At 39.8% G+C, this 18,811-nt stretch overlaps 2 protein-coding genes across 4 annotated transcripts in view; one reads left to right on the top strand and one right to left on the bottom strand.

Moving 5' to 3' along the window:
* The window catches only part of LOC128857167 (glutamate receptor-interacting protein 2), a 114,177-nt gene that overhangs the window by 28,401 nt on the left and 66,965 nt on the right, over positions 1 to 18,811 (bottom strand). The gene's annotated exons all lie outside the window — the stretch shown is intronic.
* On the top strand, positions 10,699 to 11,609 carry LOC128857169 (lectizyme-like). The gene has a single exon (XM_054092794.1). It carries the CDS (start codon positions 10,741 to 10,743, stop codon positions 11,545 to 11,547), a length of 807 nt encoding a protein of 268 aa, XP_053948769.1. The 5' UTR covers positions 10,699 to 10,740; the 3' UTR covers positions 11,548 to 11,609.

Here is an 18,811-nt window from a genome sequence, read left to right as displayed (position 1 = left end):
AACCACAATTATGCCTCAGCGTCATTGAAAATTTGGACCATCGGATGGAGGTGTGCCGCCGAGGCTGCGGCGGCCATTTGGCCGATATTTTGTTCCATATATAATTGAACCATACCAATATTATCATTATAAAGAGGAATGAAAATAATTTTCTAAAAAATTTGTATTTTATTCAAAATCAACACCGGCCCTTGAAACTTAACCAGCCTTTAGATAAGGAACTATTTGCATTTGGTGGTCTTTGGAGGTGTGCCGCCGAGGCCGGAGCTGCCATTTGGCCGATATTTTGTTTTATATGTAATTGAGCCATACCATCATTATCATAATCAAGAGAAATGCGAATAATTAAAAAAAAATGGAATTTTCTTTCAAATCAACACCGGCCTTTGAAACTTAACCACCCTTTATATGCATACTATGTCCAAGTGTGTTAATATGTATGTATGTATGTACGCAGGTAGGGCAAGTATGTATGTCTGGTCCTCTAACATATAATTCATGCATTTATGTGCCCAAAATGATGTTAAATATGTATGACACCTATGGCTGCGTGGCTGTGAAATTTGATTATGTTTGTACGTAGCCAAATAAATTTTCATTTCCTCCTGCCACCAATCAAGTCATTCATGCGACCGAGACGACGTGGCGCAATGGCCGAGTGCCAAAATGTCGGCCAGGAAAATACGTACGTACGTTTGAAAAACAAGAGACGCACACATAAAATTAAGTAAAAAGCGGTGAAAATAAATTTGCATATATACATTTTCGACAGATTTTATAAATCATCAGTCACAATTGCAATTGTTAAGAAAGCATTTTTATCTGTATTCCGTGTCGCCTTTCAAATTTAATATTTTTCATACAAAAATTTGAAAAACTGGTACCCAGAACCTTTGAAAATAATAACCACAAACAAGTTTATTCGGCTAAAGCGATTTATTGACCTACGGACTCAAGGCAACTGTTTGCACGATTTAAATCTTATTGTTTAATTTTTAGTCACAAAATGGCAGGGTTGAACATTTTGCGCTATAACTAAATTGCACTACCCGTAAAATTTTTGTGGTACTTAAAATAAATGTTTTAATTATCCGCTTATTGTTTTAATTATTTAGTGCAGCTTAGTCCATCTGCAGCCTCTCTCAACCTGCCAAGCTCGCTTGTGGGTGGTAGTTACCCATTTGCTAACCGTGGCTGTGATGGCCGCAGAAGGGAGTGGCAAAATGGGCTCTGGGCCAAAGAAGTTGGCCCTAGAGCCTATCTTAGCTAAGGAGTCAGAGGTCTCGTTACCCACGATACCCACGTGTCCCGGGACCCATGTTAGCATCAGGCTATTACGTCTACCGACATAGTTCAGCCTGGATTTACAGGAGTTGACTACCCCTGATGTGGTTGGAGGGCTGTCTAAGACCATAAGCGCAGCTTGGCCGTCGCTGCAGAAACATATATGTAGATCTACCTCTCCATCGGTTTTCCACAACAAAGTTCATCGCTTCTTGACCTGCATACACCTCCGCTTGAAACACAGATGCATGCATTCCAAGAGCAAAGTGCAGTTTTGTCCCGCTGGATTCCACGTAGACCCCAGAGCCGGAGCCATGCTCGGTCCTAGATCCAATCGTAAAAATGCAAAAACAGTGTTTGCCGGGCTCATTTTCTCAGTCTTCCCACAACTGAGCCTCTGGAAGTACTACACTGTATCTCTTTTCCAGTAGGACTCTTGATGGCATGGAGTCAAGGGGCATGGAGAGAATCGTTGGATCGACATCCATGCCTTCTCTGTGGTCCAATGCCGGACATGGGCCGTAATAGTTCCCATTGTGTTTCAGCCTGCAGATGGCCTTCAAGGCCTCTCCTTGGATGAAAGCATCAAGTGGTGGTAAAAAAAAAAAAAAAATATAGTATAGCATCAGATAATATAGCATAACACAACTTAACATAAGAAACTTTATACAACATAACGTACCATAACATTTTATGTGTTTATAAAAACTTAACTTAATATAGCATAACATAACATAGCATAACTCGACTTAACATACCAAACTTTACGTAACATAACGTACCTTAACATTTCATTTTATTTTTAAAACTTGACATAATAAAGCACAACACAACATAGCATAACACAACTTAACTCAACAACCTTTACACAACATAGCATACCATAACATTTTATTTTATTATAAAAACTTAACTTAATATAGCATAACACAACTTAACATAACAATCTTTATACAACATAACATACCACAAAATTTCATTGTATTATAAAAATTTTACTTAACATAACATAACATAGCATAGCATAACATAACTTAACGTAACAAACTTTACGCTACGTAACGGTCCATAAGATTTTATTTTATTACAACAACTAAACATAAGAAAGCATAACATTACATAGCATAACACAACTTAACATAAGAAACTTTACACAACTTAAAGTGCCATACCATTAATTTTATTATAAAAACTTAACAAAGTAAAGCACATCACAACATAGCGTAGCACAACTTAACATAAAAACGTATAAGAGCAAATACTCAAATGATGTGGCTTATGTGCATACATATACATACAGCGCACGCTCGATAACGTGAACGCTCTAAAGCGTGAACACCCCAAAACGTGAACAGACATCGTGAACAAACCCAAGAAGCTCTATACCATGAACAATAAACGTTACAATTATTTCAATGTAGTTTATATTGATCTCTAGTAATTCCGAAATTGGGGAATCCCCTAATTATAAAATAGGCATTTTATTCGTAATTGTATGTAAGGAGTAAAATATTTCAGTCGCGGTTTTGGTTTTGCAAAGCGTTTTTCGTCTTATGTTTTCTAGTGAAAATGAGTTCTAAAAAATCCGTGTGCTTCACATTAAAACAGAAGGCTAAATTGTCGGCTTTTTAAAAAAGGCTCATCTGTGACGATTTTAGCAACGAAATATAGTGTTGCTAAATCAAGAATTTGTAACATGAAAGCGGAAAAGCAAGTCGATCTAGAAATAGAAAAACACTGCGTTCTTCAGAGTTGTCCAAAAAGGAGAGAGCTCTTTATTGCTCTAATGTTGAAAAAAATGCAAAAACACTGCATGCAAAATTTAAAGAAAATAAAGCAAACTTCTTCTACTGATGGGTGGCTCCAAGGATTCAAGAAGAGGTACGGTAGTCGTCGAAAAACTGTCTTCGCAACCTCAGCTAGTGGATCCGTTTAAAGAAAAACTTAAAGCTAAAATGGCCGAATTGGAGTTGTGCAATGATCAGTCATATAATGTTAATGAGTCGGGGTTATTCTGGAGACTTTTGCCAGAGAAAACGTACGCGTCAAGTTTGGAGAAGAGAGTCCCAGGGGTAAAGTCCGAGAAGCAGCGAATCACGTTTTTATGCTGTTCAAACGCCACTGGATCCCACAAGCTTAAACTTTTGGTAATTGGAAAGGCGAAGAATCCACGCTGCTTTAAAAACGTTCAGTGTCCCACCGACTGAAAGAGCTCGAAATCCGACTGGATGACGTCGGCTATTTTCAAGCAATTGTTTCATGTGTCATTTGTTCCACAGGTGAATATTCCTTTTAAGTTTTGCCCGATTTTTAAGGTTAACTGATAGTTTTTTAAGGTTACATCGTTTTTAAAGGAGAAAGCCTTGCAAATTAAAGCTCTCCTCCTAATCGACAACGCTCCTTCTCACCCAAATGAAGCTGAACTGAGAACGGAGAATGGGCAAATTTCGGCAATGTTTATGCCACCAAAAGATGGATCAGAATGCAATAAAAATCACTAAGTTGCATTACAGTAACAGCCTTCTAGCTTCAATAGCAGCGACAAAGTCTGATTTGCTCGAGTCGTTGAAAAAAATTAACTGAAAAACAGTTATAAATCTTTTGGATGCGGCTTGGTTTCATGTTGGTGAAGCAACATTAGCTAAGTGCTGGAACAGTATTTTAAATTTTGCGGTAAACAATGATGATCCCGAAGATAATGTTCCGTTGGCGGTTTCAAAAGAAAAATGGGAAGCTGAACTTCGCACCTTGATGAGCAACACCGTCGATCTCCTTAGTAGTTTAAATCCTGAGGTTCGCAGATATGCTCAAAGATGTGTCTGGGGGTTATTGAAGCAACTTTTTTTTATTAAAAATTTCAAATTGAATTCACGTTACCAGCCATTTATGAATGGAACGAAGATATCGAGGAGGGCAATGCAGATGACGACCATCAACAAGAGGACGAATCCGATGATAACAGCGTATCAGAGCAACTGGAGAAAATTAAGCCGACTGAAGCAGTTGAAATTCTCAACAAGGCGTTAATATGGGCTGGTCATGAAGTCGTCGGTCACACTGATATGAGTGTACTAAGACGCTTAAGGGAGGAAGCTGTACTTCAAGTTTCAGAAAAACAGAAGATACAAAAAAAGATGACTGATTTTTTTTAAATAAAACCATCGTATGACTTAATTTTCAATTAATATGTAACGAAAATAAGAATAAAATGTGAATTTAAATGTGAAAAAATATATTTACTTAGCCTTTTTGGGCATTCCAAAACGTGAACACTATTGTTAACGTGAACTGCCTTGGTTTGAATTAGTTCGCGTTATCGAGCGTGCGCTGTATATACTTATACATGCATATACTTGTATGGTCTTATATATACTTATATGGATTTATGTATGATTCATTTACTACATATTATTTCTATGTAGTGGAACTTGCCGAATATTTACAATTTTTTCCAATTCTTATGTTTCGCCTTGCTAAATTATTTTTATTATCCTACTTTCTGGTAAAAAAAAAATACAAAACGCCGCAGTGTTAGCCAAAATTTCAGTAACTCGGTTGCGGCTGCTGCCGGCTATGGCTGCCGCTACTGTTTCCCCGCCGTATCATTTACTTTTGTTAAAAAATCAACATACAAACATTTGTCAATATGTGTATGTGTCGTAGCAATAATAATAATAACAATAAACAAAAAACAAATAACAACAACATTTGAAACTAGTCCAAAGTTGTCATTGTCGCATGGCAGGAAATTTGGCTGCACGCCTTCATTCTGGTGTATGCCGTGCCTTGTGGCCTTCTTCATTACATTTAGTCAAACATATGCAAATGCTCGCATTTTCTTCTTATTGTTGTTAATGTTATTTTTCGCTGTTTTGCCTTATTTTTTCTGCTTTCTTTTGTTTTTGTTTCGCTTTATTTTAGTCCGTTTTGCCGGTGGCGACAGTGATTTCTCATCCAACAATCTGCCATGTGGCGATTTCAGCAATAAAGTTGATATGCATGGATACGTCGCGTCGCGCTGTGAATGTCTAGACATGCGGTCAATAGCAAGAAGACAAACAGGCAGCAAAACAAAAACAAAACCAAAAAAAAAAAAACATTCAAATAACTAAATTTAACTTAAAAAATATGCATACTCGTAGTTGTCAAATGGATTTCTCAGCGCCGCCCAACAGAATCTTCTGCACCCGGTTGATTCATGCCAACTGGGCATTGTCAGTGATTATCGGCAAAACCCTCGCCGCCTGCAAAGCCGCAGCCAAAGCTGTGTGTGAGAGCATGAACGATGCTAAGCATGTATGTGTAGGTACATACGTATCGGTAGCATACACAGTAGCAGCGGCGTCACATGGCGTCTGCCGTTGCGCGTTCAGTGGATATTCTCCGCTGCGCCTTTGCGAGATTAGAAATCTCTTTCAATATGATTTATTTAAGCATCCCGCTTAATTTATGATATTTCTTAATCAGTTATAAGCTAAATTGTATTTTATGTACCCATTTTCGTCTTTAAAATTGTGGAGCGCATGCAGACAAAGGCAAAAGGAATTCAATTACATCATATGATTTGATCACTTCGAAAGATTTTGAATGGATTGGAGAATAATCTTATTAGTTATAGGGCGTACATGTTAATACACAGTGGGTCACAGCTAAAATGATGTAGCAATCATTTATGGCAATATTAGGTTAACATCGTGGAAACAGATGTTGCCTAAAATTTTTGTTTGCTATTATTATAATATCGGTCAGTTCATAAGTTCGTGCGTATTTTACCCCTAATTTCACTTTTCTACGATTTTTGCATACAAAAAAACATTCGCGGAATATAACGGAACTATTTATATTTTCTTTGGTATGTTTCGCATTCAACAAGTGATTTTAACCGCGGATAGAAGCAGGTGTTGTTAAGAAATAAAATGGAATCTTCGAACGCGTATAAGAAGCATATTTTGTATTTTTTTTATAAAAGTGGTAAAAATGCAGCAACTACTACTGCAGAAATAAACACTGTTCACGGAGAGGATACCGTGAGTGTAAGGACTGCGCAAAAGTGGTTTTCAAAATTCCGAAGTGGTAACTGCGACGTGGAGGATGCCCCGCGCGCTGGTCGTCCTGAAGTCTTTAACTCCGACGCCTTGCTCGAACTCGTGGAAGCTGAGCCTAATTTGACAGTCGATATGATAGCTCAGAGGTTAAATTTATCGCATGGAACAGTTCACAGTTCACAGGCACCTGGTTCAGTTCGGAAAGGTTTCAATGCTGGGAAAATCGGTTCCGCAATGGACTTTCCGTCGCCAACCTTCAGCAGAGAGTGGATGTGTATTCTCAGCTGCTGCAACGGCTTGAAAATGAAAGTTTTTTGAACCGTATCGTTACTGGTGCTGAAAAATGGGCCCTTTATAATAATCCTGTTCGCAAACGCCAATGGTTAGATAAAGATGAAACACCAGAACCGACCCCTAGAGATGGCTTTCACCCCAAGAAGATTCTCCTGTCTATTTGGTGGGATATGGCCGGTATTGTTTCTTATGAACTTCTAGAACCAAACCAGAAGATAACTGCTAATTAATATATTATATTATTGCCATCAGCTATAAAACCTGAATGAGGCACTTAAAAAAATCGACCGTCTTTAGTGAACGGACGCAAAATTTTGTTTCACCACGACAACGCAAGACCTCATACCGAAAGGCAAACATTCGACAAGCTGAACGAGCTCGGATGGGAGCTAATGCCGCATCCACTTTACTCTCCGGATATTGCACATTGGGATTATCACCTTTTCCGTGGACTTCAATCCCATATGAATAACAAGAACTACTCCTCAAAAGAAGCTATAAAAAGGGATATCGAAGCGTATTTTGCCTCCAAAGACAACAAATGTTTTGAGCAGGGAATTAAAAATTTGCCTAAACGTTGGGAAGACATTGTAAATAATGAAGGAAAATATACAATATTATTTATTAATAATAACTTTAAACATCTTTTTTATTAATTTTAAAACCTCCTTTAAAAAACGCACGAACTTATGGACTGACCTGATATTTAATTTGATATACATACATGGTTTCACTGAAAAGAAATGAGCCTTCCCGCGCAGAGCGTCTGCCAAGCGATCAACCGAATCGGTTGGTGGAGGAAAATGATCGTTGGACCTTCGCCTTCCACTAGAAACCGGTCCCAGTTCGCTGGCAGCAGCGGTGCAGTCAACATTGCTTCGCGCGTGAAAGCTGTTTTAAAAGTGTGTTAGGATTTTGCAGTGGCGAAAATGCAGCGATCGTTGGAGCAACGTTACTCGATCAAATTTTGCGTAAAGATAAACAGGTTGTACCTCCAGGAAGCACTGTAAACGCGGCATTTTACAAAGAAGTGCTCCTTCGGCTGAAAAACCGCTTCGCCCGGGCTCGGCTCGACCTCGTCAATAATTGGACCCTTCATCACGACAATGCGCCGGCGCACACCGCCTTCCTCTGCACCTCTGCATTGGCCAAGATGGGGGTTCCGGTGCTTCCTCACCCTCCCTACAGCCCAGACCTGTCCCCTCCAGACTTCTTCTTGTTCCCGCGCCTGAAAAGAAAACTGAAGGGGAGGCGTTTCGACTCCATCGAGGCGATCCAAAAAACTGTGACAACCAAATTGAACGCGATTCCGGCGGATGAGTTTAAAAAATGTTTCCTGTAGTGGAAGGACCGCTACCAGCGGTGTATTGATGCTCAAGGGTCCAATTTTGAAGAATATTAGTTGTATAAGCCAAAAGGTTTAATAAAACTGCTTAAAAAAAAATTAGGCTCATTGCTTTTCAATCAAACCCTGTAGGGTCTGTAAAAACAATAATTATGTTTTAGACTTATAATAAACGAAATAAACGAAAAGGGACAAGAAAGACCCATCTGTTGAGGAGTTAGAGGGTTAAAATGTACCACAAAAATATGCGCCGTTACTTTCTCCATAGAACAGAGAAACACATCATACTTCTAAAATGTAAGGCTTACATAGTTTCCTATGCCGATTTATCAAAAGAACTTGAAAAAGGGTCACAACTATGACTCTGACTAAAACGAAATTCAAGGACAAAGTTTCTAGTCGCTGATTCATGTACATACACAGTATGTTCAATAAATACCATAACTTTTCAGATGTAGAATAAAACACGTATCGTACTGTGTTTGAAAGTTATTTTTTATTCAAAATAGTCTCCGTTTAACTCGATACAACGTTCAGAACGATCAACCAATTTCTGCAAGGACTTTTTTATGTTATCTAAGGGAATGTTCTTTAACACCTGGAATATCATCATAAAATGCACCTTTCATGGTAGTTTTCAATTTAGGGAACAGAAAATGGTCGCATGGTGATAGATCAGGAGAATACGGAGGGTGGTCGATGACACAAATATGTTTTCGCATCAAAAATTCACGAACATTTTTGGTTTTGTGAGGAGGTGCATTATCATGCAATAAAAACAGCTGTTTCCCCTCTGGATATTCAGGTCTTACACGAACAATTCTTGACCACAAACGATGTAAAACTTGTAAATAGTATTCTCCATTAATAATTTGACCTTCTGCAACAAATTCCTTGTGTAAAATACCATTGGAATCGTAGAACGTGATCAATATTGTTTTGATTCTTGACTTCTGAAAACGCAATTTCTTTGCTTTTGGCTCCCCTTTCGTTTTCCATTATGCAGATTGACGTTTAGTTTCAGGGTCATATTTGAAGCACTATGTTTCGTCACCAGTTATGATCGAATCAAGAAAAGCTGGATTGTTTTCAGCTGTTGAAATGATGTCTTTACAATGCTCTACACGAGCGATTTTTTGATCTTCATTTAATTGGTGTGGAACAAAGCGTGCACAAACCTTTCTTTTACCCAAATCGTCAGTTACAATTTTCCGAATAGTACCAGTAGTCGAATTTAATTCTTCAGCCAACATTCTTACAGTGAAATTTCCGTCAACAGCAATGATTTCGCGGACTTTTTCCACCAATTCAGCACGATTACTTGCTTCTGGACGACCAGGTCTTTCATCATCATTCAAATCTTCACGACCATTTTTAAATCATTTAAACCAATTATATACATTTGAACGAGCTAAACAATCATCACCATAAACTTTTTGCATTAATTCGTACGTCTCACTTAATGTTTTTCCAAGTTTAACATAGAATTTAATATTTGCTCTTTGCTCAATTGTATTTTTACGACACAAGCACGAAACATACTGTCAATAAAAGGCGCGTAACTTTTTAACCTGTCAAACGATTTACATGAAGTTGGCTGCGGTTGGAAGCTGACGCTTGTACCTTTTCAATATGGTCAAAGTTTAATAGATAGCTCTACGTGTTCCATGATTTAAATAAAAAGTTCTGGTATTTATTGAACATACTGTGCATGTACGTATATTTTCTTTTGTTTTTGCTCCTCTACTATATATTAGAATCCATGTTCGGAACTTTGTTATCCTTTTATTATTTATTGTGGTATATTTTTTATAATTATTGTCCTTAGGTATGAATGAACGCTTTTCTAAGGAATGTATCAACCGTGTAAAAAAATAATTGGTTGTAAATCTGTATGTATTGAAAAGCGAAAATGTTTAATGCTCCAATAGTCTGCAAGAAATTATATTTCAGAGACTTAACAAAATAAATATTAAATACAAATACACTTGCATTTCCTTGCAACTCCGGCCTCGTTTTTCCTTTTCGATAGTTAGAGCTTAGTACTTGACGAAGTGCAAACCTCATAAAGACCGTACTTGACTCGATAAATTAGACAGATTTGACTATAAAACTTTATCGTAATTGGCTGCCAAGGATATTTTATTCTATATTCTTCTCACATTATCACAGAAAACCATCCCAAAATAAACGTGATTGAGGGCAAATTTAAAATGTTTTTGCACTTCACTCTAATTCAACTCTTTTTTGTGAATACTTTGGTAATTTTATTTTTTTTTTCAAATATCTATTCGCCCGCCTGAGAAATGAAATCTCTCAGAGGTTTGTCATTACCTGCTCGAGGAGTGACCATTAAAGAAAACAGTTTTTTATATTTTTTTATTTGAATCGAATCCACTCGATTACGACTGAGCTGCTACTTGTTTAAAAAAAACAAAAAAACCAATAACTATGTTTATCAATAGCAAATGTTCTTAAGATTAACTTTGACAATGTAATTCATAACTTACTTACATTGATTTACTACTGGAAAAAACGTTATTCGCCAATGAGCCCCAGTGCAAATGTTCGAAAACTTGCAATGGCCTACTTATGCATGGCTGTCTGGCAGTTATTGGCTCATTAATCAATTATTATGATGGTGAGCACTCACTTCTGATAAGTAGATAAGACTGCATGATAGGTGCTTCATGTAAACCTAACGGCAAATCTGTATAAATACCGCAACAAACTTAGCCAGAGAACACACCAAAAACAAGCTTTCAATCAATAATGAAGACTTTCATTGTATTCGCTTTAGCAATCGCCACCGCGAGTGCGGCCAATCTGGACGTTGCCTCACAACCCGCTTTTGCCTCAGGACGTATCATCAATGGCTATGAGGCTCAAAAGGGTGAGGCCCCGTACATCGTTTCGCTAAAGTCGATTTCCCACTTCTGTGCTGGCTCCATCATCAATGAGAACTGGGTACTCACTGCTGCCCACTGTTTGATCTACGACAGTTTCAGCGTAGTCGCTGGTCTGCACTCCCGCAACGACGAATCGAATGTACAAATACGTAAGGTCACCAGTAAATCCCAGTACGTCGTACATGAGGGCTATGGCGGTGGTGTTGGACCCAATGATGTGGGTCTTATCTACATTCCTGAAGGCTTCGACTTGAACGCTCTTAACCGTGATGGTGTGGCATCTGTTGGTAAGGTTTCATTGCCATCTGGCAAATACGAAAGTACTGGCGACGGCAAGCTTTTCGGGTGGGGACGTGACAAATCCGGTGCTTTGCCCAATGTGCTCCAAACATTAGATGCCAAAATCATCGGTTACTCCGAGTGCAAAGCTGCTTTACCCCTCTTCGCGCCCATCAAGGATGTAAACATATGCTCATACAATGCTGGTACGACCGATGGCGCCTGCAATGGAGATTCCGGCGGCCCGCTGGTTATCAACACCGATGCTGGTGTCGAACAAGTTGGTATTGTGTCATGGGGCTACACTCCATGCGCCATCACCAAATACCCGTCGGTCTACACAAGTGTTAGCGCTTACCAAAAATGGATCACGGAGAAGATCCGTAACTGAATATTGTCTTTGAAGCATTGCGAAAATATGTACTTTTTCAATAAAACTTAAATTCTTTCAAATGTTGGAGCAATAATTTCAGTGATTATTTAGAGAAGAGCGCCGAGTGATCGGTACTCATGCGGAGAAGCTGGAACTTCCGCACAACTCTCATTTCAGAAGATGTGGGATCTGGCAGAGAAAGAGACTGTTGGACACTTTCCTTGCAAATGTCCGGGTTTGGGAAATTGGCGCTTGAGGTTCCTTAGTGTGCCTTTTGGAGCAGTTCTCCAACCTATACCCCTTTTCTTTCCTCCACTACATCAACAGCAGCCACTACAGTCTTTCGCAAGTAGTGATTGACGTTCGAAATCTAGTGACTATCATTCGGAGTGCACAGATTCGAAACCCCAAACAAAGACAAAGTTTTGTCTAATAGCAGTCACTCCTTGACAGAGAATGTCAAATCTTCCATGAAAAAGCTCATCATAGAAGCCAGCTGCCGTTCAGAGGTGACATGAAACTGTAGATCCCTCCATTTGCGAAAGACATTTAGACGCACAGCACAAATAGGAGGAGGAGCTCGGCAAAATGCTAAAGGTTACCAAGGTTACCATAGTGTATCTATTTTACCACTCTCCATTGGGGTGTAGAAGGGCCCACTTAGGTCTGGAGGGCCTTTGTGATGCCATTAGTTTCGGCTCAGGTTTAATGTGGATGATTGCGGATTCTAGATCTGCCAGACATCCCAGGGAGTAGGTTAGGGTGGTAGTCGGTCTGTACGATCACCTCACTGAGGTCCGTTGTGATACCACTGTGTGACAAGAGAAGCTCATTTATTTTGTAAGAAGTAAGAGTTTAGAGAGCGATGTCGCATTCTGACAAGAGCGCGTCAACGACACATGAAGTGTTCAAAGCTGCAGTAGAAGTCATTTTTTTTTGTTGTTTTTTTTTTTGGCGGTGAGGTTGGGTTAAAAATGTCTTCGCATCGTATAGAAATCGCCGCTACTATGTGTGGTTTGATTCGCAGAATCAGCGAAAATTTTTAATGGGCTCGACGAACTCAATTATTTTATACGAATGCGGGCAGATTCGCTAAGGGTGCAACGCCGGCGAAAAACTTTGCAATCTGTGCAACGCACCTGCGCACTCAGAGTAGCTTCTTTAAATGGAACAGAATCTGACGCAGCGATTTTAGATAGATAGATATTCTAGCAGCAGAAGTCATTAGAAACGAAACCATGTACATATGTTACTCCTAGGTCCCCAATATGCTGTGTTCGGCGATGATACCAAATACTGCACTAATGCAAGGCTGGTCTAGGAACATAAAACCTGTTTGGTGTTCATTCCTTCTAGGCCAATCCCATCTAGTTATCTCACTAGTAGGCGGCCTGGTCCAGCTACTGTTGGCCTGCGCAATGTAAACGGACTTGGTCCAGAGTTCGCTTGAGAATAAAGATGAGATCAAGACCGCTCATAACCAATTCCAATTTTCAGGAATGTCGCCGTGTCTAGCGACCAAGACAATGTTCGTGGTGCACCGCTTAGCCAGCTCATTTGGAATTGCTGTAGGTACATTCATTCAATAACTCTACTCTCAAGTAACTTTTCTGCCTCTAGCGAGCAGTCGCAGCAATGGCAGGGTAATTTTTATGATTTTTTCTTATTATTGTTGGGCTTGGTTGTCAAATACTGGCAATTTCTTCACGTTTTGCATGAAGACATCCGTAAGTGCCTCGGCTGCTTTATGTCGGCTCTTCTTGTTCAAGTTGACTCTGCAATAGCTGACACAACAGCGAGGTGGACTAACAGTAAATTTGTTTTTTTTTTTCAAAATATTTTTTTGCGGCTGAATTAGCTGTGAACGCTCTTAATGAACATATTAACATATGGAATATGACACACAATTAACAGCGCGCGAGTGTGGCGAATTCAAAATATTTATGCGAACAATAAATCATTGCAGAGTTAAATGAAATTAATTTATTTATGTCAACATTTTCTGTAGATTTCTGTGGAAATCTTAAATTCTTCTGAGTGCGCCTCATTAAGCGATATACTTTTCATTATTTTTTATATCATTTTTTACGCTATTTTGAGCTCAAAGATATGCAGTGAATGTTAATTATTTTGAGATGCAAAAAGATTTAGGAGAACAAGTTACAAGACTGACGTTGCTATATAAGAGACGGAGCGTAGCTATATACAGAAGCGAGCTGGCGAGAAGCTTTCTCTTTTGAACGCAGGCCCTCTCGCTTCAGTACATAAATTAGTGCAGTCATAGCCTCTAATGCGCCCATTTAGTCCTCGATGTATGCAAAGACATCATCCATAGTACCATTCACCTCCCGTAGCGGAATTGTGCCTTTCGTTTTTTACCTGCTTCCCCAAGTGAAAAGTTTCCTTAAGCTAAAAGAAAACAATTTTAGACGGTTGAGGCTGTGAGAAAGAGACACAACACAACCCAAATCCAGCCAGCCAGAACTGTTGATGTAATGGAGAAGGTTGATGGGGTTTAAGTTGGAGCATTGCCCTAGGCTACCGAAGAAAGAAGCACCCAGTGACCTTAATCATCTGGCTGCCAAGGCCGGACATTAACAGAAAAAGTGCTCAAAAGTCTCCTTCTAATTCAACTTATAAAATCTCAAAGCATAAGAAGGCTCGGACACGTGTTTAGAATGCCAAAGGAGAGAACAACTCGAAAGGCAGCTGAATTACGCCCTGTTGGATGACGAAGAAGGGGATGGCCCAGAAAGAGATGGCTCGAAGACGTGGAAGTTGAGCTTGAAAAGCTAAACGTGCGGTGGTGGAAGAAGGCATCCTTAATCAAATACAGATAGCGCAAGGTTGTGAAAGAAGCAATGGTTCACCAAGTACTGTGATTCTATAAAGAAGAAGAAGTCTACTTCTCTGAAAGATCCCCACAGCTTCTGCAATGAGGATGGTAAATGGTAAACCTAGCTTTTCTGCGTGTGTGCCGATGAGTTCTATAACCGGTAAGTGCAGCTACGAGTTTGAAAATTTAATGGCGTGGAGTCGCCAGAACATTGCGGGAAACTGCGAAGCGGACGAGCTGGCCAAACAAGGGACCTGTGAGGCATTGTCCCCACGAAAGAGAGAATCGGATACCCTTCGCGTCAACTCAGCGAGCGCTGGGCAAGTATACAAACGTGTACAGTCGCCAAAACAAACCTTCTGGCCACGGGTGGATCGGAGATGATCGAGGGAATCTCAGCTCTCAAACTTCGTAGGCGTCCTCATCGGAAACTATCCGCGGGGTGTACATGCTGTGAGACTCGGAATTACTGGGAGTCCTTTTTGTGGCCACTGTATGGAGAATGAGGTGGAGTCCCCGCTCTCGGGGGACTAAGATTTACGCATCTTGGCTCTCACTTCTTTCCTACGCCTGCTGACATGGATCTGACAAAAATCTGATGAACTTTATCAGCAGCATAAAGCGGCTAACACAATCGCACATCAGTCGCGGTTCGTAATCCCCAAATACCTCCTCTCTAGAATTTTCTGAGTCCTCCGTATATTCTACTTGGGCCACAGGGTTTTCGAAATAGCACATGCAGAAGTGGAGCTCCATATTTTCTGTTCTTTCTTCAGAAATAAGTTGTGCAATTGCCTTTTAACAATAGTCACGGGTATGCCGATAACCAAGTAGAAGGTCTCAGCGACGAATTCAGTGCCCTTCCTTATAATCTCATCAGCAATTTCATTTCCCCCTATGTTCCTACGTCCTGGAACACAGATCAGAGAAATGTTACCTGCACTTCCAAGATATTTGATATCCTGCTTACAGGAGTTGACCAGTTTAGATCTGCCCCATGGCGTTGTCAAAGCCTTGATCGCAGTTTGGCTATCGGAAAAAAATGTTGATATCTTCCTCGCTCCTACGTTTTCTAAACATTTTACATGCCTGCAGAATTGCAAAGACTTCTGCTTGAAAAACACTAGCAGTATTCGGTAGTTTTAAAGAAATAGATAAATTGGCTAATTTAGAGAAAACCCCTGCTCCGACCCCCAATTCCATCTTAGAGCCATCAGTGAAGACAGAGGTAACAGCCTCGGTACAGATTTTTCCCTCGTTCCAATCCTGTCTACTTGAAAAGATTGTCCCCGCACAACCTTCAACCTACAGTTTGCGGGTAGAGAGATCTGTGCGAAGTTCAGAGAAATACAGTGTTAACTGCCTGAAAATGCCTCCATGTCCCTTGAGAGATTGCCTCCAGAGGCCAACCTCCTTTAATCGGATTGCAATTTGAGCAGCGATCGAAATAGCGTGAAAGTCGTTGGGAAGTTAGTGCAAAACGACATTCAGGGCAGCACTGGACAGCAAGTTCTACTTGCTCCGGTGATGCCAATACAAGCAGTCCTTTGCACCCGACCAAGTTTAGTGATATTATAGCCCTTCCAAAGAGCTTCCGGCCAAACCAGGCATCCGTACGTTAAAATTGGCAGAACCACTACGTTGTAAATCCATAGAACAACCTGTAGTTTGAGTCCTCATTTTGTGCGAATATAGATTTGCTGAAGGAGAAAGCAAAGCTGGCCTTCATTACTCGATTTTCAATGTGGAACTTCCAATAGAGTTTGGAGTTAAGTATCATTCCAAGATACCTAACTTCCGAGGAAAGCGGGATAATTTGGTTTTTTAATTTGGAAAGTCTAGAGTGTGGAGAATTATATTTTCTGGTAAATAGCACCAGGTCCGGTTTGTCAGAGTTGACTCAGAGACCGCAACTTGCAGCCCGGCGACTGAGTACAGCTAGTGACCTTTCCAAAATCTCAGCCACGACTGAGGGAAACGGTCCCGATACCATTAGGACCTAGTCATTGGTGTATGCTATTACCTTCACCCCACCCTTATTTAACTTAATCAGCAACTTAACTTCGTCAATAGCAACTAGCCAAAGAAGAGGCGAAAGGACACCATATTGGCGGCATCCTCCTGTACATAAATCGAGTGATTTTAGCCTCTCCTACTACCCCATTAACTTCCCTACAGCCAGCAGGTACGAGATCCAGAGACAGATAGGTCTTTCCACCTCTAGTCTATCCAACGCAGAGACAATTGGCTCTCTCCTAATGTTATTAAAAGCACCATCTATATCGATAAAGGCCGCCAAAGTGAATTGTTTGCCCTCCAAAGATTTTTCCACAGTCACTACCATCTCATGTAAGGGTGGATTTCCCATTCAAGTAAGCATGACGAGCTGGAGATAATTTGGATTCAATGTGCTCTCAGATGTGAGAATCGATCAAGCTCTCAAATGCCTTTAGGATAAATGAGGTAAGACTTATAGGCCTGAAGACTTTGGCCAAGGCGCGACCCCTACTCCTGGGTATGAAGACAACCTTCGTTTTCCTCCAGTTGGCGGGGACGTACGCGCGATGTACTGTTTGTGTCAGAAAAAAAGAACCACAATTATTCATGAAGTATAAAAGAGATATTTAAACTTTTCTTTCCTGAAAGGATGTACAAAACTACGAGTCGCGTGGTTTCAATCGTTGTCGAGTATAGCCTAACAACTTCTTCATGCTTTGAACCAGCTTTTCTGCGTAGCTCGTCGTCAAACAGGGCCAGATTTTGAGAACTTGACGCACGAGGGGACTGGGAAGGCCAGTCCATTACTGTGACGCCTTGTTTTGTTGTTTCTCAATGTGTTTTTCTGAGAGCAGTGGTTTCGATGATGTGGGACGGTAGGATATGTTCGCCTCCTTCAGTCGTCGTTCGATGGTGTTCATACTCACATATATTCCCTTTTTAGCAAGAACTTATCATGCTTGGCGTAGTCACCAAGAAGGATCCCGCTTAAAAGGTTGGATCACTTTAACCTGCTTTTTTGTCGTTACTCGCTTCAAGCCGCGCTCGGAAAAGTCATTAACATTTTTGTACACCTTATTCTGCTGATTTCACATCACAACAAACTTTTTTGGTCTTTTAATCACTTTTGCAACCGCGGCGTAAGATAATTCGGCCCTTTCGAATGCCTGCAAAAAAATACCCCCTCAAAACGCTCCGCGTACTTCTCAGTAATTTTTGTTTAGTTATGCTTACGGGAAAGTTTCGAACGACACTAACCTGAGTTAGCATGTGAGGCGTCGTAGCCCTTGAGTGGGACTATTATGCAGCAAAAAGCAGAACGAAATATATCTTGAAGTCACAAGAAAAAAAACCAATTCTTTTCTTCTGACACAGACTGTAGATTCCTTGCAGGACAGGAATCACCAAGGTTCTTGTTTTCTGAAGCATCATCAAAACCAGAAGATTTGAAGGAAGAAAAACTATTGATTGCCCAGGTGATTCTGTCGACAGACACGACAGATTTCAAGGAAACATCGAGTAACCCTACCCGACGCTAAGTGCCGACAATCTCACATGGAGGAATAGAATTTTACGGAATGTGAGTGTTTAAAAGGGTATGGGTACAGGAAGCGAACAAGTTGCAAGAAGTGAAAGTATTTGGTTAGAGAACGCACAATGGCTTGTCGTTTCGGGAGGTTAAAAAAATGCTTCTCAAATTATCACTACTTACTCAATTCTGAATCTGATTTATGACTATAAACTAGGCGTGGGAGAAGCGATAATGCATAGTTTAAATAATCCTTTGCTTGTCAATGGAAAAGCTCTCGAAATTGGTTAAGATTCTCGGACAAACAAACAGGAAGACAAATAACTTGAAACGCCCGTTTCAATTTTGGAAATGTACGGATTTCCACATTTCGATATCCATTCAGATGGCACTGTGCGACAATTTTGGGGTCATCAAAATCAAACCACACCGGACTTTTTTTTTTCTGAAAATATACCTATTCAATAGCAAAACCCTCGCTAGGTTTTTAAAAGTTAGCTCGATTTTTTTTTTATAGCGTTTTGAATTTTTCTATTTTCATGAGATTTTGGAGTTTTACCTGTACGCTAAATTTGACTTATAAATCGACCTTTGTTTGATTTAATCGATTTATTTTATCATAGCTTGATGCAGAAATTTCGTACATGTACAAATAAACTTATTTTGAGAAGAACCTATATCTCAATACGCAATTTTGAATACCAAAATTTCGAAAAATTGTATGTTTTTACCATTTTTTACTGTAATTATGAAAATAATTAAAATTTCTCACTATTTCTTCTAGCAAAAATGTTGCAAAATGTACTAAAAAAGTCATTTATAAGATAAAAACATAAAACTGAACTTTAAGTTTGTTATTTTCTAAAAAAATAAATTTGTAACAAGATTTTTCTTCATAAAAATAATTTTTTTATACTCTG

This window comes from Anastrepha ludens, chromosome 3 (assembly GCF_028408465.1).
Source record: "Anastrepha ludens isolate Willacy chromosome 3, idAnaLude1.1, whole genome shotgun sequence".
NCBI classification, from domain to species: domain Eukaryota; kingdom Metazoa; phylum Arthropoda; class Insecta; order Diptera; family Tephritidae; genus Anastrepha; species Anastrepha ludens.
Note: the sequence above shows the minus strand (reverse complement) of the source record. Positions and strands in the feature narration are given on the sequence as shown.

Excerpts from the sequence above, each read along its gene's own strand:
- LOC128857169 (XM_054092794.1), top strand. The coding sequence starts at position 10,741 with ATGAAGACTTTCATTGTATTCGCTTTAGCAATCGCCACCGCGAGTGCG.